General features: G+C 41.4%; 2 protein-coding genes across 4 annotated transcripts; both read right to left on the bottom strand.

Annotated features, from left to right (window-relative positions):
- Nucleotides 1-1,952: 1,952 nt before the first annotated feature.
- LOC140554563 (cytochrome c oxidase subunit 7A2-like, mitochondrial) lies at nt 1,953-6,840 on the bottom strand. Its single transcript, XM_072677696.1, has 3 exons — nt 6,674-6,840; nt 5,839-5,973; nt 1,953-4,411 (listed from the first exon to the last, which is right to left on the bottom strand). The coding sequence occupies exons 1-3, from the start codon at nt 6,743-6,745 to the stop codon at nt 4,268-4,270; spliced, it is 351 nt and encodes a 116-aa protein (XP_072533797.1). The 5' UTR covers nt 6,746-6,840; the 3' UTR covers nt 1,953-4,267.
- Nucleotides 6,841-7,554: 714 nt separating this feature from the next.
- LOC140554564 (voltage-gated potassium channel regulatory subunit KCNG3-like) lies at nt 7,555-23,326 on the bottom strand. Of its 3 annotated transcripts, XR_011979628.1 has the most exons (3): nt 22,422-23,326; nt 11,865-16,155; nt 7,555-11,649 (listed from the first exon to the last, which is right to left on the bottom strand). XR_011979628.1 is itself a non-coding variant. In XM_072677698.1 (2 exons), exons 1-2 carry the CDS (start codon nt 23,045-23,047, stop codon nt 15,510-15,512), a joined length of 1,239 nt encoding a protein of 412 aa, XP_072533799.1. In that variant the 5' UTR covers nt 23,048-23,326; the 3' UTR covers nt 7,555-15,509. The 3 variants fall into 3 exon arrangements, 2 of the variants coding, with proteins under 2 accessions (XP_072533799.1, XP_072533798.1); XM_072677698.1 differs by having other exon boundaries at nt 7,555-16,155; nt 22,455-23,326; XM_072677697.1 differs by having other exon boundaries at nt 7,555-16,155.
- Between the last annotated feature and the right edge of the window lie 1,113 nt (nt 23,327-24,439).

Genomic DNA, 24,439 nt, shown 5'->3' on the forward strand with positions numbered 1-24,439 from the left:
TAGCACCTATGTTGTGATTTGTATCGTATCCCTGGGTTCTTGCCAATACATAGCCCTAATTGCTAGTGAAAAGCACCTGGACAAACCCTGAACCTTTGAACCTAAGTTTCTTTGTTTCTGGCTTAACAATATCACATTTGACAGTAAAAAAAAAAAACATACCAATATTCTAATATCATGCTGTTATTAAAGGAATTTATCAAAGAGTGGTGAAAAACACGGCACCACTGGACTCTGGAGCAGTGGGAAAGTGTCCTCTCTTTCTGGGTTCGGCAAATGCCAGGAAAACGCTTCCTGCCTGATTGCATTGTGCCTAGTGTAAAGTTTGGTGGAGGAGGAATAATACTATGGGGTTGTTCTTCAGGGGTTGGCATATAGGTCCCTTAGTTCCAGTGAAGGGAAATGTAAATGCTTAAGGGTATCAAGACATTTTGAACAATTTTATGATTCCAACTTTGTGGAATCCAGGAGTTTGAGGAAGGTCCTTTTCTGTTCCAGCCTGATAGCAAGGTCCATAAACGCATGGTGAGCTTGGAAGAACGGCCCACACAGAGTCCTGACCTCAACCCCATTGAACATCTTTAGGGTGGGGGGGGGGACTTGAACTGAGACGGCGAGCCAGGCCCTTTTGTCTGACCTCACAAATACTCTTTTTGATAAATGGGCAAAACGTCCCAAAGACATACTCCAAAATCATGTAGATGAGCGGAAGCTGTTACAGCTGCAAAGGGGGGTGACTACAAATTAATGACTATAGATTTTGAATGGGATGTCATAAAAGCTCCTGCAGGTGTCCCAATAGTTTTGTCCATAGTGTTTCTTGATACAGCAGATGTGAATGTTGAAATTTCGGACTTCGTTTGCACTGCTCCTATAATCTCTAAAGCAGGAAAACCATCTTATCAAAATGTAATATGGACTAAATAAAGAGGTTCTGGAATTGCTGTATCCTGAATATGTACATTCTGTTAAATCTCCACCCTGGTAACTTTTGAGTTAGTTCCTGGAACTTCAGAGTTTATATGATTTACTCTTAAAAATAGAGGGAAATACTCAGGTAGAGGCTGAGTATAACTGGATCATCAGGAGGAGCAGGGGCGTGGTTGGGTGCAAGTTTTCGTCACGAGAAGGGAGGGGAACGGTTCTATAGTGTGTAAAAATGGAGGGGAGGTGTTTGGGCGTGGTCCTTCTCCCAAACTTTCAGTCAAAGAAGAACCACTTTTGATTCCACAATGAACCATGTTTGAAATGTGTTTTTTGAGATGGTGAATTTAGACTTTTAAAAAGTTCCTCACACTCATCCTCATGACCAACTCGATTCTTCATAGCACAAAAAGAACTATTTTATTGTTAAGAGTGTAGAAGTGTGGGTGTGGAGATCTAAACAACTTGCTATTATGGAAAAAAACACAAACAAAACATGAATTCTGTTCTTTATCGGTGCATACTTAAGTAGACTGTCCACATAACTGTCTATCTGTCCATGAACTGAAGCTGAATCATAATCGGGTGATTCAGAAAGACAATGAGCCAAAACAGAGAAATCAATTTACATGTGAATAGCCCATAAACAAATGTTTCGGAGTGTCCTGATTTGAACTCACAACAAGCAGTTCTGCAAAGAAGAGCGGGCTCAATTTGTCACACAGCATTGCTTAACATGTGTTGTAATGTAACTGTTTTGTTACCACTGTGTGGTGAGATGCTACTTCACTCATTTATATATGAAATGGTCTAGCGTGGTATGTTTAGTAAAAGTAAGATAATTATATTATAGTTAATTATGAACGATACCAAATTATCTGACCACAAAAGTCCCACTTTTGCTCAATAACACTGCTGTCCAATTTCTGTCTGTTTTTAATGTTCTCCATGGTTTGACCCCTGTAGCTGCTCTGTACACTGTGTAAATAATTCTGGATGGGTGGACCAATAGAAATGCTCCAAATTACTTGGAATAGACTCTTTATTTTACATTGAATTCCATTTAAAGTTCAGGTCATTTTTGCCATCTCCAGCGATGATATACTAGCAGCAAGTCCCCAATGTGCTTCATTCTATTTTATTTATATAGCACTTTTTACAACAAATGTCACAAAGCAGCTTTACAGAGATCCAGGTCCAAGCCTCTTTTGAGCAAGCTAGTGGCTAGCTAGGCAACAGTGGCGAGGAAAAATTCCATCGGGTCAAGAGGAAGAAACCCTGAGAAGAAACAAGACTCAAAAGGGGAACTCATCCTCCTCTGGTCTACACCAAATGATGATAAAAATCAAAATAGGAGTAAGGACAGCAATATAACAAAACTGAATTAAGCCCATGCAGATAAACAGTCAGAAGCATAATCTTGCAGTGAGGTGAGGATATGAACATGTCTTTCCTATGTAGTGTAACAGAATATGCTTCTCTGAATACATTTAGGTGCACAGTGCATTTATTATCCAACCATTATCCAACATTTTGGGGGAATTCTGCTGAATGTATGCCTACAACTTTTTTTTAATGGAACATAATATATACAGTACATAGTACTGACTGTCTGCCGTATGTAGACATAACTCTTGTAACAGGGATAAGAATATATACTACCCAGCACATATGAGGAAAACAGCTTCAATCCTATTTTGAAATCCATTGTGCCACATTAAGCCACTCTTCAGGACGAAGAGCATTCAAGTTTCTGAGACATGGAGAAGGTTAATAGATCCATGTTCCATAATGTCCCATAAATGTTTAATGTAGTGTAGATTTGGTGACCTGGGTGACCCTGCAGTTACTATTCGATGCTGCAGTTTTTCTGGGCTTGGCTATTTTGTCATGGTTCATGAAAACTCATTTTCCACTTTTGGAAAATACACCAATAGTCCTGCAATTTAGCTGCCCATAACATGACCTCCTATTAACTTACAGAGTGGAGCAGAATAGTAATGGACCAAAGTCCAATCGTGGAGTTCAGTTGCCACAGGGGTATAAAATCGAGCACCTAGCCAGGCAGTCAGCATTTACAAACATTAGTGGGTTGTTTTAAAGAGCTCAATTCCAGTGTGGTACTGAGTAGTAGGATACCACCGTTGCTACAAGTCAATTGATTAACTTTCTTCTCTCCAAGATATTCCACCATCAACTGTGAGTGGTATTACTGAGAAGTGGAAGTGATTAGGAACCACAGCAACCCGATCATGAAGTGTCAGACCATGTACAGTTACAGAGCCCTGACCTCAACCCCATAAAACACCTTTAGAATGAACTGGAATGGAGATACACTCTCCCACAGTCCCTTGAGCAGGAATACCACATTTTTTTTAAATATAATATGGACTAAATAAAGAGGTTCAACTGCTGAATCCTGAATATGTATATTCTGTTAAATCTCCACCGAGGTAACTTGAGTTTGTTCCTGGCCCTTACTGAGCTTATATGACACACTCTTAATACTTAAAAGTGAGTCAAAGGGTTTTCTTGAGACTCTTCACAATCATCTCTATGACAAACAATGCTCTTTATAGGTTCTTAACCGAGTGTGTTGAATACTCACAATGCAGGACACACTTCCTTGTTATTTTTTTTATAAACAATATATTTATTCCCAAGAACAATTACAAGAACATCATTTACACTCAAACATGTCGTTACAGGTTCATGGCCATGTACACTGTTTGAAAATACGCCCCCTCCCTTTTTTATTAGTGTCCTGAATAACTGCAGATTCTGGACATCAGCAGGACTGCAAGCATAACTGCACTGAAGTTGTGGGCTCTCTCCAGCTGACGGAACAACAAAACAAACGTGGCCAAGAATCAAACACCACTTATGGTGCCAGCTGCTTGTAAGGTGCCTGCTGCATTAATTTTTATTTTTTTTTATTCGCATTTGTTCTTCAAAAAGTGTTAAAGCAAGTGTGTGTGCCCACACGCCTCTGTTTAACCAGCTGGATGTTTGGTTGTAAAGGCAACAGCACATTACAATCATAGCAAGCACTAAACCTAGTTAAACCCTCCAAAGTCTGTCAAACAGAGGAACCTGATGGGTATTTTTTAATGACCATTATTTCACATGTTTTGAAAAGATGTACTTGCAACACTTCTTGAGGTGGAGCTGATACCAGCAGACCTCTGGTTATAAATAAGGGTTAAGAGGAAGAAGAATGAACATGGCAGGAGTAAAGCAATTAAGCATCTGTCTTTGGAAGTACAGTCTTAATAGTCCACTTTGCTGGTCCCACCTGTTACAATTACACTCTGACCAATCCAGATGGGGAAGAGGACTGAGGTCACTGAGATTTTCTGGGCTGGGCAGCAATGTACAGGGCTACTAGGCAGTAGAGGGTTCCCCCAATTGTCAAGCCCATTGTCGTCCTGTACAGCAGTCTGTCCATGACTCCACGCTTCAGGTGAACGGGCACTCCATCAGCTTTCTGTCAAAGAACAATACAAGGATTTTTAATACAAAGTATTTCACAGATGATCTCCTTTATCTGTCATTTTCTGAAACCTGCTCTTGATTATTTTTTTTATTTTATTTTTTGCAAGTTTATCAGAATTAATTGCTGCAGATCTTCATTCAATTTACATCAATTTACAAATACAAGCTGAGCCAACAAAATATGGTTCCTAAAAAATCAACTGCCACCTTAGTTACTCTAATTGCGTATTTTGGGACCAATTCAACCAGACACACCCAGGCTTGATTACTACTGAACATTTCCAGCAATGTGAAGGAGGCCAAAACGTCTCAATAACTGGCACCCTATGACAGTCAAAAGCTGAGAAAGAATCTTCCGTCTGGACAGGCCGCAGTGAGTCATCTCCAAATGTGGAGTTCCTTCAAAATCACAGCAACAACTTTTATTTAGAAACAGAACCCACATGATGCTCTCAGGAACTGCGGGCACACTTTCAAACAGTCAAACATGATTGTGCTAGTGGGATAGTGTGGGGAGGCGCTGCCACTTCAGGGTAGCTTTCAATTATTGACAAACATGTTTTTAGCTCTGTACCAAACAAAAAAACATACTGTTATCAGTCTGTAAGCTCAAGGAACTGGGTTGTGCAGCATGTCAGAGGTTAAAAGCATAAGAGCTAGTTTGTCTCTGAATGACTCAAAAGACAACAAATTAAAGTCTTGGAGTGACCCGACAAAGTCCTGAATTGAACCTCACTGAGATGTCAAGGCAAGACCTTGTTTAAGACCCGATTCATGCTCTTGAGTGGGACAAAATTCCTCTACAGTGACGTGAAACTGAGCTACGGTTAAAGGAAACATTTCGTTAGTTGTTGCTGCAACTGGAACAACCTGTTATGTTCAACGGGGCAGTTACAGGTGTTGCAAAATGATAAACACTGAGATCTTTTATTACATTGGTGTGTGTGTGTGTGTGTGCTTATGCATGTATAAGTTTGTGACATGCAAAAACATCAGGAAGATTCTGATACTTTTTTTACGGCACTATATCCAGTATACACAATATACATCTGTCAGATTCACCAAAGTGATTCTGGGCAGATTTATCTGAATGTGAGAATGCCTTAAAGGACCATTAAAAGGTTGCACAAACCTGCTGTAAATTTTCATACCCCTTTTTTGGGTGACTAACAAGTTCCATTTTTTGTTAAAATTGCCTGTGTAAGCATATTTAATGTTGATCAGAATCTACAGCTATGTAACAGCATCAGCATCTATTTGATCAACAAGCATCTGTACTGTTAACACCGTGCTTTACGAACCCTGATTACAGATTGAGATTGTTGCCCATTACTGGTGAAAGTCATGTGGATTTCATACAGTAACAAAATGAAACGTCCCTGGCACTGAAATGCTGAAGTTATGAGGACAATCTAATACCTGAAAGATCTTCTGCAGTTCAGGGACCCTGTTTGATCCCATATAGTCCACTACAGGGCCTGCTTCCGATACAACCTTGGTGGGAGAGGCAAAGATCATCTGAGGGGACTGTGGGGGCAAGGTGGGCTTCAACCCCTGTGTAGGAAAGTATAAACAAGAATAAATAAATAAATAATCATCTGCAACTTTAAATGAGTTTAAGTTCATCAGTAACTTGCAAAGCTGATGTACAGTCAAAGCGTACAGGGGACTGGTGGGCTTAGGACTAGAAAGAAAACAAGGTCATTATGGCAGCTTCCAGACCTCCACACCTAAATGTGACCTAGAACCACAGGTTTACAGAAACACTGGACTACTGACTACTCAGATATGTGATTATATTTGGAAATTTGAAGTGATCCATAAAGGTTATTGACCAAAAACACAATTACAGTAAGGAAGCCAACTGTCTGTGTAGCAACCTGTCCTTCAAAACAACCGGATTCATGAGAAACTACACGCTTTCACATCGTTGATGAGTTTAAAGCTCTCAGTGCAGTGAAGACATTCACAGTTTCGAGAGCTAGCTAGCTAGTTTTGACAGATGCCAGATAACCGGCCTTACTGATGCTACTGTCAAGCAGTTTCCTTAGAAAGCAGGTCTACCCAAAGCCTACTAAAACCGCCACGTTTACAAAACGACTGTTTAATGAAACCAAACATTAATTCAGCTCATCTTGCGCAACAGCTTCATCCGAGTTAGCCTAGCTGCTAACTCGCGTCCTGCGGCACGGTGAAGGTCACTCTCACTGAATCCTCCCGCTGTCCTTCAACAAATATCTTCAAACCGGCTTACCTGAGGGCAGTAAGCGCCCAACGGTGTGGATCCCGCCAGTCTCCCCGTCACTCCGCTGACTTTGTAGTACATCTTGGAGGTCTAGGTGTCTTTAATGAACAGAGAGGACAGCGCTGCACCAGCCGCCTGCTGCTCTCCTCTAACCCGGAGAACGAGGCCCCTTCCGTCGTCTGCAAATGACGTCACAGCGGCGCCCGCGCTCCTGGTGAAAAATGCCAGACTCGGAACCAGGAGTCTTCAGAAACTGATGAGCGGATCTGAGGTTAAATATTATTAAATGTTAAATTACAAACTCATATATTTCATAGATTAGTATCTTCAGTCACGCGTAATTACAGTAAAATAAATAAATAATATTAATAAATAATAAATACGTTTTCAGCAGATTAAAGTTTAATTATGTTATAATTATTAGCCCAGATTTTTTCTTTTGGCTCAGATTTTTCTTATATGCCCTTTTGGAAATGTTAAGAAATAGAAACAGCAATGTTATTATCTTGTAGCTTCTGATAATCTAATAGTAAAAAAAAATGGAACCAGGTTCTTTCTCATACAAGATACCTTCATGCTTTGATTTGACAAGGGCAGATTCTCTTGTCTGTGCTTGTGTTCCTGTGTTCTTGTGAAACAGCCCAAGTATTGCTCCATTCAGAAGTTCGCATCTAGCCAAGTACAGTCTGAACGCCCGGATGTGTTCTGGTTCCCCTCGTCTTCTGGAGGATGCATCAGGACTTGACTTGTGTGGACTTGGCTCAGCCAAATATAAAAAAAACTGTCAAGGTAGACTTGGAGGCTAATACAGGCTTTTTAAAGGGCTACAGTATGTAACCTTTTATTTAGAATATACCAGACACCAAAAATGAACACCCGGACCAATCACATTTAGTTCCTCATAAATTTATTCATACTTATTAATCATTTTTTTATAGAGCTGCTGCGGCCTTTACAGAAACAACTTTATGCTACTTTATACAAAATAGACTTTCTATTTTAAAAAGATAGGGAATGCTAAAAACAATCAAAAAGATTCTGCATTGTTGGCATTTTAAACATAGGCTTATCTATACTTTCACAAAAGTAGTCAGTTTATCTATTCTGCTATAACAAAACATTGAAACCCACAACACCTTTCTGATTAAAGTTCCCCACAAAAAGCTCAAGCCATTTACAGAAAGCTAAGCAACTTTGTGCTGAAATAAAAACCTATATATATATACGCACAGTCTTATGCAGACATTTGGACACTCCTGTTATGAATGTTTTTTTTCTAAAATTATCTTTAAAAACATCATGTGTTTAATGTGTCATTGCTTTTACATTTTTTTTTACTAATATTTTCAAAGACGTGAATAAGCAGTAATTACACATTCGAATGTATAGAAGTGTGCCTCTGTAGAGGATGCAAACTTATTTTCACTTAGAAACTCCTAATAAATGACAAATGAAATTTGAATGTGGTGCCTAAACGTTTGCATAAGACTGTGTGTATATGGGGGTGGCATAGCCTAGTCTGATAAATTCACTAGTCAATGTCGAATGTGAGCCACAGTCGACTTGTTGAATGCAGTGTCTGAAATACAGAGGTAGAAAATACAGTACAGTACAGGCAGGAGGAGAGAAGCACAAAGCCCAAATATCAACATAGCATAACGTAACGCAACATAAACAAACACGTTAAATAAAGCAGTCTGCAAATGCTAAGCATATCGTCTTTCCTAGATTTCTTCTATCTTCTAACAAACTACTGAAATTACCTTTTGAAAGTGACAGGAATGTTTTCTGGGATTGTATCCCACTCATAGGTGTGCAGTGTTGACGTCTAGAATTTCTAAACGATCCTTTCGTTTAGAAATTGTAAAAATTGTAAAAATTTCCAAGCCAGTTTAAACATGGGAAGATTTTAGTGTGCTGAAAAAAGTCGGCTTCTGTGAGTACTCAGAGTGTGTGATGTAAACTAGTAGTGCTCACAGAAGCTGATACATGCTAAAACAACAAAAAGTCTACAACAGTGCATACCTCCCACCTCAAAACACAGCATTTGCCTGTAATGGCAGTCTACTTACGAAATGCTGGTTCTCAGACATTTGGAACACTCATGGTTTCTCTACAGAAGCTGACCAATAGTCAAATAGTTGACTGCTTTTTAAAAGGACTAATTGATAAGTAAAAATTAATATAGTATATTGTTGCGGTCATGCATAAACCTTGTGTGTCATGTTTTGCTGTTACTGACCTTTTGATAATTTGTAAGTGGCAGTTGTCTTTTACATTGTGCTAAATAATTTTTAATGGCTGGACCAATAGAAATGGTCCAAAATGACTATTCAATTCAGAGATGCAAGGTTTTTGGACAACACAAAAAGACAAAAAGGCAAAAAAGGCATATATATATATATATATATATATATATATACACACACACACACACACACACACACATTTTGTTTTTTGGTAAAAATCGTTTTCTAAATGAGAAACTGCAACCCCCATCTGAAACTTGCAAATGATAAAAAATCTACCTACAGTAACCTATAAGGCCTCCAGCAATTCATCATGATTGATGGTAAATGGGGGTTATGACATTAAAATGCTAGAAATGATCAAACGATAGAAAGTCACACAGTTGGTAGGCAGCAGATCCATCACAGTGAGCAGTGGCAACATGACATTTTTCTTCTTCCTTTTTCTTCATCTTAATCTTTTTAGATTCATTTTTTAAATATTTTATTTGTTAAAGGTATTTTTTTATATGAATGAATTCACTAATTATTTAATCCGTGGGGGGGGCAACACAAAGCGGTTCTCCTGGATACTAGAAATATGGCATTCATTAACTAGGCACATTCTTCAGCTGTGTCGATGAGAGGACTCAGGAAATATAAGTCATTAAAATTCAGCTCCACTGATGAAGCTACGTATCTTGCTTATGAGATTCCGTGGCCTTTGGCACACACGCTAAGGTCCGTGGAAATCTTTCGTGGAAATCTTAAAGCTCTTCACTAGAGTCTGGTTTGGCTTGGCGGGTAAAGTAAATGGAAAGCATGTTTACAGCGGTTATTGAAATGGGCTCAGTAGAGAAGCACTGGGATTAAAATCAATTTACCAAGCAGTGACTGACAGCTTGAGCGAGAAGAAAAAAACACTGAGCTTTGCACTCTTTAGCTTTCTCACTTCTCTGTCTCCACTGGAAAGGCCAAGAGAGACGAGTATAAGTATAATGGAGTTAATGTTAGGTGGAGCAGACCTCTCCGAATAATCAGGGGTTTAATTAGCGAGGAGGGAAATGCTGCAGCACGTCAGACACATCTTCATTGCTGTCATCAGCCAGAAAATGGATCATCTACCAATCAGTCTCGTATACACTCAAAGACACAAGGTGCACTCAGCGTCTCCTGAGGAAAGCACTTAACCATGACAGCAATGAATGAATGAAGATGCTCATTAGTGACAATAACGGCAGTAACGGGGAGGTGTATCAGCTCGCCTCCAAAGATGAGGCAAACATCACAGTATGCGAGAGAAATCTGTTGATGATGTTAACTTCCTTTTTCAGAGTGTGATCTTCAAAGATCCTTGAAGATGCTCTCATCCCCTGACTCTCAGTGTGATATCGCAACTTCTTTTGTTTTGAAATAAGACGTTTGTCTGTGGTTGTGTGTGTGAGTGTATGTGTGTGGTGTAAGAATAGATATTTAGAACTTTTAACAAGTGCCTTTCCATTATATTAAACATGTAGGCCCTTCTACTCTGAGAAAAATGACCTTTAGACTTTAGATCTTTACATAAACACAGCGCAAAAATACTGTATACCAGCAGTGCCCAACCCTGACCCTGAACTCTCACTTTCCCTGCACATTTTAAGCTTCCTCTCCTCTAACACACCTGATCCAACTAGCGGAGTTGAACAGGGTGAGCTGGAGCAAAGAAAACTCTAACATGTCCAGGGCAGGAGTAGTTTAGGACCACATTTGGACCTATAATCGCTGTCCAAACAAAACCACAAACCCACAAATATGAATGTATTTCCTTTTTTTTTCTTTCGTTTGAACACACCAGCTCCTCTTTATACTGTGTGAACATTTCACTGTGAGTGAAACAACGGAAATGCTCCAGAATTTCTTACAATAAAAACAGAGTGTTAATTCATTCATTTTTGGAAATACATGATTGTTTTGGACAGCGATGATGTGCTTTACCTGTAGGTTCCACATCGATACCATTTCTTTGCCGTCCAATCTACTTGAAATCAAATATACATATAGATGCACATTTCAATTAAGCCTTAGTGAACAAATAAATATCTGCAGAACAAAGCGAGTGAACTATCATGAAATAAAGCAATCAGAATCCAATATCAGGCCAAATCAGAGTGAAAGCCAAAGAAGACACAAAAGAGAGCAGATGGAGCCACACTGGTGAACAAATTCCCGTGACTGCAACTGGGAAACACAGGGGAACAGAAATATTCCAATAAACAGGGTCACAATTATCACAGTTGGGTAAGAATCTATTAGCGCTGTGATTTTTCACCAAAGACTTTTCTTGGACTGGAAGTGAATGCATACTGATTTGCAATGAAAGCAGCCTGTCCGTGAAGCACATTATTGGCCTTCTGAATAAAAAACCTCTCATCCTCAAAAGGTGCCACAAAAGGTTTTGATTGCCGTCATAAAATAATAACCTCTTTTGGTGCTCTAAAGAATCATGTCTGAAAGTGATATTTTGATATCCCTTTAAATTGATGGTGCTTGTAGATGGTCACCTGACATTCAACTAACATTCAATTGAATGTCTCTTAAATGCAACTGAACTCCAAGTTAAATGTTAATGATTGTCTATTGAATGTAACCCTGCACCTAACCCTAACCCTGCCCTTGACTTGACTCCAAATCCTAACCCTAACCTTAACCTTTCCCTTGAATCAACCCTAAATCTGAACCCTAACCCTAACCTTCCCCTTGAATCAACCCTAAATCCTAACCCTAACTTAACCTTCCCCTTGAATCAACCCTAAATCTGAACCCTAACCCTAACCTTTCCCTTGAATCAACCCTAAATCCTAACCCTAACCTTAACCTTCCCCTTGAATCAACCCTAAATCTGAACCCTAACCCTAACCTTTCCCTTGAATCAACCCTAAATCCTAACCCTAACCTTAACCTTTCCATTGAATCAACCCTAAATCTGAAACCTAACCCTAACCTTCCCCTTGAATCAACCCTAAATCTGAACCCTAACCTTAACCTTCCCCTTGAATCAACTCTAAATCTGAACCCTAACCTTAACCTTGAATCAAACCTAAATCTGAACCCTAACCTTAACCTTGAATCAAACCTAAATCCGAACCCTAACCTTAACCTTGAATCAAACCTAAATCTGAACCCTAACCCTAACCTTCCCCTTGAATCAGCCCTAAATCCAAACCCTAACCTTAACCTTCCCCTTGAATCAGCCCTAAATCCTAACCCTAACCTTAACCTTCCCCTTGAATCAACTCTAAAGCCTAACCCTAACCTTCCCCTTGAATTGGCCCTAAATCCAAACTCAAACCCTAACCTCACCTTCCCCTTGAATCAACCCTAAATCTGAACCCACCCCCTAACCATAACCTTCCTCTTGTATCATCCCTAAATTCGAACCCTAACCCTAACCTTCCCCTTGAATCGACCCTAAATCCAAACTCAAACCCTAACCTTAACCTTCCTCTTGAATCATCCCTAAATCCTAACCCTAACCATACCCTTTTATGGTTGGGTTTAGGGTTAGATTTAAGGTTTAGGTTAAGGATAGCATTAGGAATTTTGATTTGAAGGTTGATTCAAGGGTAAGGTTAGGGTTCGAGTTACATGCAGGGTCACATTCAATTTACAATTTACAATTTACATATTTACTTGGATCTGCTCATATGATATCAAATATTAGTAAAAGCAAACCTTTTTTAAGGTGTGAAGAACCTTCTAGAAGTTAAAAAGGCTTCTTCACACTCGCACGTCACTTACAAATATTTCAAGGGTTTTAAAGGGAACCAAAAGTGGTTCTTCTGTGGCACTGGCATTGGAAACCCGTTCTGGGACCTTTATTTAGAAAAGTGTAGATATTTATCTGATGCCAAAAAAGGACAAAACAAAACAGCAGGTGCAAAAACAACATTACCTAAACAACTCTGTAAAAAGTGCTTAAAAACAGTGTGTTTGGACAATCCGCACTCCTGCATTAGCCAAAAAAACAGTGACAGTGTTTTCATTGAACACGAAAAATCTGCTTCCTATATGTGTGCAGACCAACAGTATAAAAAGTAGGTCAAGGATATTTACAAGGCATCGTGGTTCCCAAGTTCCATTGATTTTGTTTTTCTTTCTTTTTGAAACTGAATCTTCCCATCGTTTCTACTTCAGACATGTGAAAAGGAAAACGCAGGAAATAACACAGAACACAAGATCTCAACGCCCCCTATGTCTGGCTCACAGATGGCAGAGCAACTACAAAGCCACCGCGTATATATGGCGAGTTGAAGGGAAGAAGATGAGACGGAGGACATTGTGGAGAGGAGTGTGCCTTTAGGCAATATTGTGTTTTATGATCGTTCCTGAACATTAAGTGTCCCGACAAAGAGGGGGGTTTAACTGAAAGCCGGGCGGTTGGTCATGGTGGAATTCCGATGCTCGAGCCTCCTCAGTGCTCCAGCATGAAGGCGTGTAGAGCTATTGAGGAGACTGGCAGGTAGTGAATTGTTGGGAGCTCTCTATGTGCACTGCATAGTACCATCCAAACCAAACCATCTAGCGGCACTCGCTCATGACAACACTCGCGCTTCGTGGCCCACCATGTCCCACTTTACATACGGGCTGCGGCTGCACGGCTGCCTACACAGCTAAGCTCTCTTTACTCTCTCTGCTCCTCTCCTGCTCTTGCCCTCCATCTCTCATTATCCCTGAAGGATTTCTGTCACACTCAATTGGATTCTACAGAACAATTTCGATAGCTGGGATGAGCGAAGAATGACGCTGCTGTTTACACTCTTCACCTTTTGTCACAATTATAGAACTTCTCAACACTTCATTGTCTTTGGGAAAGTTTTAGAAGTTAGTTGTGTGTGACAGACCCAGGTATTTGAGAAGAACTTTGTGGCGGAAAACAAGTTTAATTATGTTTCACCCGTGTGCTTCTGCCAAGACTGTGGGCTGACTAGATGGCATTCAGAAGCTAAATCCCTTCGGTGGCTGCGAGCCACATCTTGAGGCTGAAGCGCATGTCTGTAGGGCTGTGAGAGAGAAGCTTTTCAGCCTGTATGTGTGTGTATGTGTGTACATGTGTGTGTATGTGTGTGTGTGTGTGTGTGTGTGTGTGTGTGTGTGTGTGTGGAGTGCTTTCAAGGCCTCTAGGTTGACATGACAAAGCTGCCCTCCGCCAGCGTGCCCCTGACAGGGACATCTGGCCTGAAAGCCACTGTCGCCATGGTAGCCTCCCCCATCACTCTGGAAGCTCCGTAACAGTATCTACTGTATGGTTAAAAAAAAAAAAAAAAAAGAAAACCTACAAACAAACAAAAAACAGCTGAGCAAAACCTGACATGCATCACTTAATCCTGTTGCTTCCCATAAATAAAACTGTCAGAGGAGAGCCAGCTGGATAGACTGCGGTGGGCTCTCGGCTTCGGACCATGGAGGGGCACGGAGCCCACGGGTATACATTCCAACCTTGCACCACAAAAACTGACTTGACTAAAGGTTCCAATCAGTGTTTAACCCCTGAAACTCTGAAGACCAGTAACAACAATGATAACCCACCTGCACTCTTTTTACAGTACGTGAAGGTTCATACTGAGGTTCTAAAAGGGTTCATATCCTGCATATTCTACAATATTTTACATAGCCAATTACCCAACCCACTCGTGAGAACTCTCCCCAAACACATGTAATGCCCCAGCCCCAGTGGGAGGGGGACACATGCACAACCAGACACTGCATTTTTTTTGTTGAACTGGTGCCAATGTATCATCACCGGGCAACCAATGCACTCAAAGGAAAGCACCAGGTACCCAGCTTTGATACACTGGCTAGCAGATGCCCGTGCTGGCCAGCATTACACTGAAGTGACGTAGCCATATAACCACTCTACGAGAGCAAGGCCAATTGTGTCTTTCAATAGTGAAATATTCCAATCACCTCTGATGTGTTTACCTGCGTTTTATTGTGCTTCAGTTAAAAAGCAGGCTAGGTTAGACTTATTACACTTCCATGCAATAGCAGTCTACATAAGCGAACTGTTGGCTGAATAATGAAATCATTTCCATGTAGTGACTCCATGGGCTGGGCATGGTTCGTATTAACATGACCATATTCCTTTTTGCTTTTTAGTCAAGTCTATGATATTGAATGTAAACATGGTTATGTGCCCTTGGTAGGTTCTCTAGACAAATAAAAGCAGTTCTCCTGTGGCATCACTCCTGAGAACCCTTTCTGACACCTTTATGTGTAGTAGAGTGTAATAGGTGATAAATGATTCATAGATGTTCCTGCAGAACAGGGTTTTAGATTTAATATGGGAAAATAAGCCTTTTTAAGGAGTTTAAGGGGTTAGGTGGGGAGCCCCTTAGTGAAATCAGATGATGTGGAGCAGGGCTGAAACTAATACCTGTAGATACTTGGCTCCTCAATGGCCTGAGCCTGAGAATCCCAGAGGATCAATGCCATTACATGCATTTAAGACCAAGTCCCTAAGCTCTACCTGAGACCAGAGGTTTGACTGAGATCAGACCAGTCATTAGGCCAAGAGGACCAACCGCTTGAGTCAGTCAAGGTGTCAAGGAGCTGTCTTTTTCAGGCAGAGATTCTGGTCAGTTGAGGAACTCGGCCGAGAGGCTCCTGGTGCAGCGGGCAGAGCGGAACTTGAGTTCGTGGTAGCACTGCACAAAGCTGTGGTAGATGAAGGTGATGGGCAGCGCCAGGAGCACAATGCCGCTCACGACACACAGGCCACCCAGCACGCGCCCCGGCACGGTGATGGGGTACATGTCTCCATAGCCGACAGTCGTCATGGAGATAATAACCCACCAGCAGGCGGCGGGGATGCTGGCATACTCCTCGTTCCCAGACTTAAGGTCCAGCCCGTGCTCTAGCAGCTGAGCCAGGGCACCAAAGATGGCCATGGCCACGCAGATGAAGACCAGCAGCATGACCATCTCGCGGTAGCAGCGTCGCAGAGTCAGACCCAGCGTCTGCAGGCCCAAGAAGTGGCGTGCCAGTTTGATGACCCAGAAAATGCGCATCATGCGCAGCACACGCAGGGTCACACCGGCCCGCTGCAGCTGAGAGTTCTCCCCGGTCAGGACCGTCATGGTCACCGAAACGTAGTATGGTGCTATTGCTAGCAGATCGATGATGTTCAGCGGCCGCCGGACAAACTTGCACTTGTCACGGGAGATGATGAAGCGCACGATGCACTCCGCTGTGAACCAGCCGATGCACACCGCCTCGATGATCCTGAGCAGACGCATGGTTATGAGGGGGGGAAAGTGAAGAGAGCCATTAAAAGAGAGGGAGGCATTGATTTAGCTCAGCTTGAATTTGCGCTGACAAGCAGCATGATCTAAGTCAAACAATAAGTGGAGGAAAATTAATCAAATCACAATCAGCAGTCCAATTAAAAGGGCCTGCCTCTTGGGAGCACTAAATAAAAGCATCTTTGTGAGTGGCTATGGCGCAACCTTCTGTGCTGCTTCAAAGCAGCACAACAATGATAATCAGTTTGCCAAATTGCACTCTAAATAACCAATGACTAATTTACAATTAGCACAGACCTTATTATTTACATGATAAACAAGCACGCCAATTTAGGCGTCAAACTGAGTTACGCTAATCTTGTGAGAACTACTCTACAACGTTAACCATGCAAGCGCCTAAGGACCCTGTGAGGCCTAGCAACATCTCTGGCTCAAGAACGCCATTATTATTTAAGGAACTGTGGTCAACTGAGATACACAATGTGCTATATCATTTTTTACTTCGTTTTATTTTATTTTGTTTTATTATTATTATTATTATTAGATTATTCTTACAGTCAAATGCAAAAGTTTGAACACCCATGGTCAAACCATATTTTGTTGATTTTCAAAGTAGACAAAGTCTCTACAGGAAACAGTAATGTTTTTTTCAAGCACATTTCTGAGAAAGTGTTTGCTTAATGTAACATACCATCAGTCACGCCAGCCCTTGTATGTCTATTTTTTAACTTTTGGAAATAATTTGAATCTGGCAGTTGTTCTTTACATTTGATCAACAGATCAATAGAAATCATCTAAAATTACTTCAAATAAAATCTTTTTTTATTGACTTCAATTGAAAGTTACGATTTTTTTCCCTTCTGTAAAGCTGCTAATTTAAAGATACAAGGTATTTACTATTTTGCCAGCAACGATATGGTAAAGAAAGCATAACATATTTTAATGTGACATTATTTTACACTTATTATTTTTTATAATTATTTATATTGCATGTATTACGTCGTAGAAAATATCCACGCAATCTGACCATGGGTTTCCACATTATTGGATGTGACTGTATATCAATAATGCTAATTGAAGAAAGCCAATGACATCTGTCAGCCAACACATTTCTTTACAAGCTTCAGTAATCAGATTTTATTGCCAGTAAATGTTATTGCCATATCAATTTTGTGCATGAGGATGTCATTTGTCTTTTGACACAGTGGCCAATTCAGCAATGCAAATTACATTACGCATAATCTTGGGTAGCGTTGCTAGGCCTAAGAGTGTTAGGAAAAAAGTACAAACTAAAAATGAAAAGCCACCAAATCTAATCAAGTCCAATTCAGGGCCCAGTCACAACTGAGGATTTCAGTCTAATATACTAATATATTATAACACATTGAATATTACTATTATTATTATTTATATTGTCATTAATATTGTAATGTAGTAAAATTAGAACCTCAGATTGTTTCTTGATTTTTTTTAAATATATTTTTTAACTATGTGAAAATGGCAGCGCATATATATATATATATATATATATATATATATATATATATATATAATTATTTATATTATTTATATTATTTTATGGCAGATAACAAATTTGCTTGGACTAACATGTGCTTACATCATAAACCTACCAAATAACATTTTTTACCAATTCATCCTGGTTACCACAAGACTTTTGTATGACAGCGATGATACAAATATTTTATTTGGAGGAGTAGCTACTAGAAATAGTACAAACTGCAGTATAGCAAAGATGCAAGTTTCCAGAGATACAAATCATTTCAGATAAAGGTCCTTTGTCAGCTGTGCAAGCACTTTGCTTTACTCTGGATTATAAAGCACATTGCTTGCACAGCTGAAGACGCTTTTGTCTGAAATGTCCTGTTTCCCTGGAAACTTTGTCAGCTACACCACAATTTTGCTGCCTCTTTCTCTCTGGCTTCTTTATTAACAGCTATTAATATTGTTAATAAAACACACATAGCCTTTTAATAGGGTCACAGCTCTGCTGGGCATCCTGAAGAGGAGTCAGACAGCAAGAGATGGCAACAGAAGAGACAGGTAGAGCTGAGGTGTGCAAAGTTTTCATTTCTAGAAATGAACAATTGCAGCATGACTGTTTCACATCCACTTGAATTGAAAATTGCTGTACAAATGACATTTAGTTCCTCTTAATTCTGTGACCGGATTAAGTGCCCTTCCGAAGGGGGAAAATTGGCACATCCGAACAGTAATATTTTGATGTCAAGTGGTGTGGAACTAATGGTGACGTCAAAGAGACAGATTGTTCATATTTGATCAAAGGAAATGCCTACTGTGAAGACACTGAACTGCAATAAAAGCACAGTTTTACAGAGAACAAAGCTGGAAAATGCCAAGAACATCTTCAGTAATGGGAACCTGTCATTTATTAATGACGTGACAAACCTGACACTTCACCAAAACAGACCTTTCTTAGAACACACACACACACGCACACACACGCACACACACATATAAAAATGGCTGTCCGCTCCTCAGGTACCAGTACCTTCAGAACAGTCCACGTGGCAGTATAGATACAAGACAGACAGACACAGAGGTTAAAAAGACATGGAAACACCAATGCAGAGATGATAAAGGGTTATTCAATCCCTCCATTACCCCCAATAGTCTACGACGTGTTAACATCTTAGAATATGCTTATCAGAATATGCTTTATATGCTGAATTTACTTTACTGTGCGTAATGAGACAAAGATTTTCTGTATCTTCACTGAGTCTGAATTAATCACTGAACTGCTATGACAATAATTGCAAGTGTAGATGGAGCTTATTGACAATTCAGGACCTTGGAGAGAGATCATTTCCACATGAGTTACTTGGTGACATTCTAAACTTAGCTCAACTATGCAATGAGGAACACTGACATTAATGATTTTTGCTTATTTGATAAAACCAATTCCCTATATAAGAATAAGTGACTTAACTAAGTGAACTAAGTAACTGATGTCTAGAAAGACATTTGGCAATATTTTTATAATTCTACAATGTTTATACAGCTTATAATGAGTTATAGACAATAAACCAACTTGCCAACAATATATATTTTTTTCAGTGACAAGACAGACATTCAAAAACATAACACAAGACATTATGCATAGATGGATTATTAGATCATACAAAACACCCAAGTTACTGTCCCTGAGTGTTCTCGCTAAAACACTTTTAAGGATCTATTCTAATATTCCCTTTTGCTTATTTAGACAGAATACTCTGAATATCCAGTACCTCCACTGTGTTACCTGATGGGCATCAGGGTCTGAATCCATGCTATTAATGCAAATCTTAAGGGTTAGACTGTATGAAGCAAGAATGAGTGCTGGTGCTCATCTCAAAAAGAAACACCACAGACTGACAATGAACATTTGCAGGGAGAGGACGTCACACATACTCTAAACACTCTGAGCTCTTCTTCTGTAAACCCTCATTATCTGTGCTCTTCCACTAAACACTCTGTGCTGCACCCCTCCTCTTAACACTCTTTACACTTTGTTTAAAACACTTTGTCCACCTTTTTTAAACACTCTACACTCCTCATCTAAACACTCTTCACCGTATTCTTAACACTCTGTACAACTCTGCGCAGAGCACCTCCTCTTGTGAACAGTCTATGTTCATTCTCAAAATACTCTGTACTCCTCCTCTAAACACTTTGGATTCCGATTCTAAACACTCTACACTCCTCTAAACACTATGTACTCTACCGCTAAACAATCCACACTTTTTCTCTAAACACTTTGGATTCCTCCTCTAAACACTCTGTACTCCTCCTCTAAATACTCTGTACTCTTCCTCTAAATACTCTACACTCCGCCTCTAAACACTCTGTACACCTCCTCTAAACCGTCTACACTTTTTGTCTAAACATGCTGTACTCTTCTTCTAAACACTCAGTACTCTTCCTCCAAATACTCTGCACTTCTCCTCTAAACACTCTACACTCCTCGACTAAACACCCTGTACTCTTCCTCTAAACACTGTGTACTTCTCCTCTAAACACTGTGTACTTCTCTAAACACTCTACATCATATTCTTAACACTCTGTACAACTCTGCACAGAGCAGCTCCTCCTCTAAACAGTTTATGTTTATTCTCTAAACACTCTTCACTCCTCTTCTAAACACTCTACACTTCTCGACTAAACACACTGTACTCTTCCTCTAAACACTCTACACTCCTCTTCGAAAACACTCTACACTTCTCGACTAAACACACTGTACTCTTCCTCTAAACACTCTACACTCCTCCTCTAAACACACTGTACTCTTCCTCTAAACACTCTACACTCCTCGACTAATCACACTGTACTCTTCCTCTAAACACTCTACACTCCTCTTCTAAACACTCTACACCCCTCGTCTAAACACTCTACACTCCTCGACTAAACACACTGTACTCTTCCTCTAAACACTCTACACTCCTCTTCTAAACACTCTACACTCCTCTTCTAAACACTCTACATTCCTCGACTAAACACACTGTACTCTTTCTCTAAACACTCTACACTCCTCTTCTAAACACTCTACACTCCTCGACTAAACACACTGTACTCTTTCTCTAAACACTCTACACTCCTCCTCTAAACACACTGTACTCTTCCTCTAAACACTCTACACTCTTCCTCCAAACACTCTACACTCCTCCTCTAAACATGCTGTACTCCTCCTCTAAACACTATGTACTTTTTCTCTAAACACTCTACACTCCTCCTCTAAACACACTGTACTCTTCCTCTAAACACTCTACACTCTTCCTCTAAACACTCTACACTCCTCGACTAAACACACTGTACTCTTCCTCTAAACACTCTACACTCTTCCTCTAAACACTCTACACTCCTCGACTAAACACACTACTCTTCCTCTAAACACTCTACACTCCTCCTCTAAACACACTGTACTCTTCCTCTAAACACTCTACACTCCTCTTCTAAACACTCTACACTCCTCGACTAAACACACTGTACTCTTCCTCTAAACACTCTACACTCCTCTTCTAAACACTCTACACTCCTCTTCTAAACACTCTACACTCTTCCTCCAAACACTCTACACTCCTCCTCTAAACATGCTGTACTCCTCCTCTAAACACTATGTACTTTTTCTCTAAACACTCTACACTCCTCCTCTAAACACACTGTACTCTTCCTCTAAACACTCTACACTCTTCCTCTAAACACTCTACACTCCTCGACTAAACACACTGTACTCTTCCTCTAAACACTCTACACTCCTCTTCTAAACACTCTACATTCCTCGACTAAACACACTGTACTCTTCCTCTAAACACTCTACACCCCTCGTCTAAACACTCTACACTCCTCGTCTAAACACTCTACACTCCTCGACTAAACACTCTACATTCCTCGACTAAACACACTCTACTCTTCCTTTAAACACACTGTACTCTTCCTCTAAACACTCTACACTCTTCCTCTAAACACTCCTCGACTAAACACACTGTACTCTTCCTCTAAACACTCTACACTCCTCTTCTAAACACTCTACATTCCTCGACTAAACACACTCTACTCTTCCTTTAAACACTCTACACTCCTCTTCTAAACACTCTACACTCCTCGACTAAACACACTGTACTCTTCCTCTAAACACTCTACACTCCTCCTCTAAACACTCTACACTCTTCCTCTAAACATGCTGTACTCCTCCTCTAAACACTATGTACTTTTTCTCTAAACACTCTACACTCCTCGTCTAAACACACTGTACTTCTTCTGTAAACACTTTGGATTCCTCCTCTAAACATGCTGTACTCTTCCTCTAAACACTCTCCTCCTCCTATAACACTTTACACTCTTTCCCTGAATCCTGTGTACTCTTCCGTTAAACACTTTGTACACTTTCTTTAAACACTTTCCACTCATACTTTTATTAAAATTTACACCTTAAATTACTCTACATTTCTCTACTAACCACTCTGTACTCTGTCTCAAAACCCTATGTGCACTTTCACTCGTCTACATACTCTTTTACTAAACACTTTACACCACTCTTTAATTACTCTACATTCCACTAAACACTCTACACCTCTATATACTATATACTTATAAGTCTATATTTCTCCTCTAAACACTCCATGCACCAGCACGTCTCCAGTGCACACTCCACAGTACATTTTGGTAACCATGCTGTGTACCCGTACCCCTCCTGCATACACTCCACACTGCTGTAAACAGTCCATGTACCTGTACTCGTCCTTTTCTAAATACTCCGTGTACCTGTGCTCCTCCACCTCGTTGCTCTCGGCCGTCTTCCAGTCGGGCAGCGTGCTTGCGCACAGCATCACCATGGACACGATAACGAAGATGACGGAGACGGAGGCCAGGATCTGCGCGGCCACGGACGAGGTGGGCTCCTCGAACGTGCGGCGCATCCGCTCGAGCCACTTTGCGTCGCGGCGGGCGCGCGGAACCTCGGCGTCGGCGTGGCGGTCCTCCTCGCCGAAGCGCGTGTACGTGTCGGACATGCGCTCGTCCAGGCGCCGCTGGCAGCAGAACTCCAGGTGCGAGCTCTCCAGCCCCCAGTACAGCATCTCGTTGTAGAAAGACAGCTCGCACATGTGCGGCGCGAAGCGCAGGGTGCCGTGCTGCGCGTACAGCATGAGGAAGCCGAACGCCTCCGCGTGCCGGTCGAAGAAGAACTCGTTGCTCTCGCGGTCGTAGTCGTCGCACACCTCCAGCACCTCGCGCTCGGACGCGCAGCTGTGCAGGCGGCTGAGCCTCCGCAGAGGAAAGTCCTTCATCACGTCCTGAGGAAACGCGTACCGTGTGCCGCCCACGTTGATGATACACACGCGCTTGCCGAACTTCATCACTGCTGCTGCTGTTGCTGCTGCGCGCTTCTCGCGTCCACGCTCGGCGGTTGGGTGCGCGCGGGCGCGGGCGCGGGCGCGGGCTGGGGCTGGGGCGCGAGGCGCATGGCTCAGCCTTGTTCAGGTCCAGGTCTGGACACCGCGGGGACTGAGAGCGGAGCGCTGGGAATGCTGCTGCTGCTGCTGCTGGGGGTGGACGAGGAGATGCGCGCGGACATAACGAGCCAGAGGAAAAGTTCAGTGGAGCCCAGAAGAGAGAGAGAGAGAGAGAGAGAGAGAGTGAGTTAGAGAGAGAGAGAGAGAGAGAGAGAGAGAGAGCGAAAGAGTGAGCTCAAGTGGTGATGTCACACGCTTTCTCTCTCACACACACACACATCCACACTAATGGATGGCGCTTCTCGGGTACGCGCGCGCGCACACACAATTACACACGCACACACGCACTGACAGCTCTCTTCATCATTAGGCTACTGACTGTTATTTCAAGTCAAACAACATCAGGGTCCACAGAACTCAACAGCCAAGCAAAGCTCAGATAATGAAGAACCACGTTCGAGACGTTACTGTCAGCCATTACGTAAACACTGGTGTTGTGGAAAGCACTTTCAGGGCATCCAGAGAAGAGCAGGCTGGTGAGATCTGCTCCGAACAGCAGATCAGCTAGAGGGCGCCTGGTGCCTTTCTTCTCCTCTTGGCTCAAACTGTGGGCAAAATCCAGGATTCACTACCCTGCTTCTAGCCACTGTAATTAAGAAAAGCCTGTTAGGAGGAACGGAAAAGGTCAAGTTCAGGGATGGAAAAATTTAAGGAAGGAAGGAAAATACCTTTCATACAGATTTCGCAGACTCTAGAAAGGTGGTGCACTGTTCTACTGTGCAGCGGCACCTGCACAAATATGACTTTTAATGAAAGAGTCATCAGACGAAAAACGCTCCTGCATCTTCACCTCAAAAATATAGGCTCAAAACAAAGCAAAGGATGAAAGCATACCTCTGACACTCTATGATAATAGAGAGAACAGTGTCTCTATCATTGCCAGACTCCAGGCTCGTCACACTGTTAATTATTTAACTTGGGTTTAACGATCAGGGCAGCACTGCTCCTGTGTAACACTGCTTAACCCGACTCATGCTTCTTCACATGCTTCTTTCACTTTCAGAAGGGGTTCTGTATCGCTCAGCTTGTTCAGAAGAGCATTTCTTTCAGTGGTGGCTCAAAGTGCAAATTACACCTCCTGACTGTAGATGGCGCCCAAGAGTGGGACCTGCCAATTTTCTATAGTGTTGCTTTAAAAGAGGAGGTTATTTGGTCAGGGCTGAGTAGGGCTGTGACGTTAATCATATCTCAGTTATTACCCTACCATGGTCATGTGATGCCTACTGCAGTAATGAG

The sequence above is a fragment of the Salminus brasiliensis genome, chromosome 4 (genome assembly GCF_030463535.1).
Source record: "Salminus brasiliensis chromosome 4, fSalBra1.hap2, whole genome shotgun sequence".
NCBI classification, from domain to species: Eukaryota; Metazoa; Chordata; class Actinopteri; order Characiformes; family Bryconidae; genus Salminus; species Salminus brasiliensis.

Excerpts from the sequence above, each read along its gene's own strand:
- LOC140554564 (XM_072677697.1), bottom strand. The coding sequence starts at position 23,047 with ATGAAGTTCGGCAAGCGCGTGTGTATCATCAACGTGGGCGGCACACGG. Across the intron at positions 16,156-22,421 it reads TTAGAAAAGGACGAGTACAG|GATCATCGAGGCGGTGTGCA; the intron begins GTACATGGACTG and ends GCGTCTGCTCAG.
- LOC140554563 (XM_072677696.1), bottom strand. The coding sequence starts at position 6,745 with ATGTACTACAAAGTCAGCGGAGTGACGGGGAGACTGGCGGGATCCACA. Across the intron at positions 5,974-6,673 it reads TGGGCGCTTACTGCCCTCAG|GGGTTGAAGCCCACCTTGCC; the intron begins GTAAGCCGGTTT and ends TTTCCTACACAG. Across the intron at positions 4,412-5,838 it reads AACTGCAGAAGATCTTTCAG|AAAGCTGATGGAGTGCCCGT; the intron begins GTATTAGATTGT and ends GTTCTTTGACAG.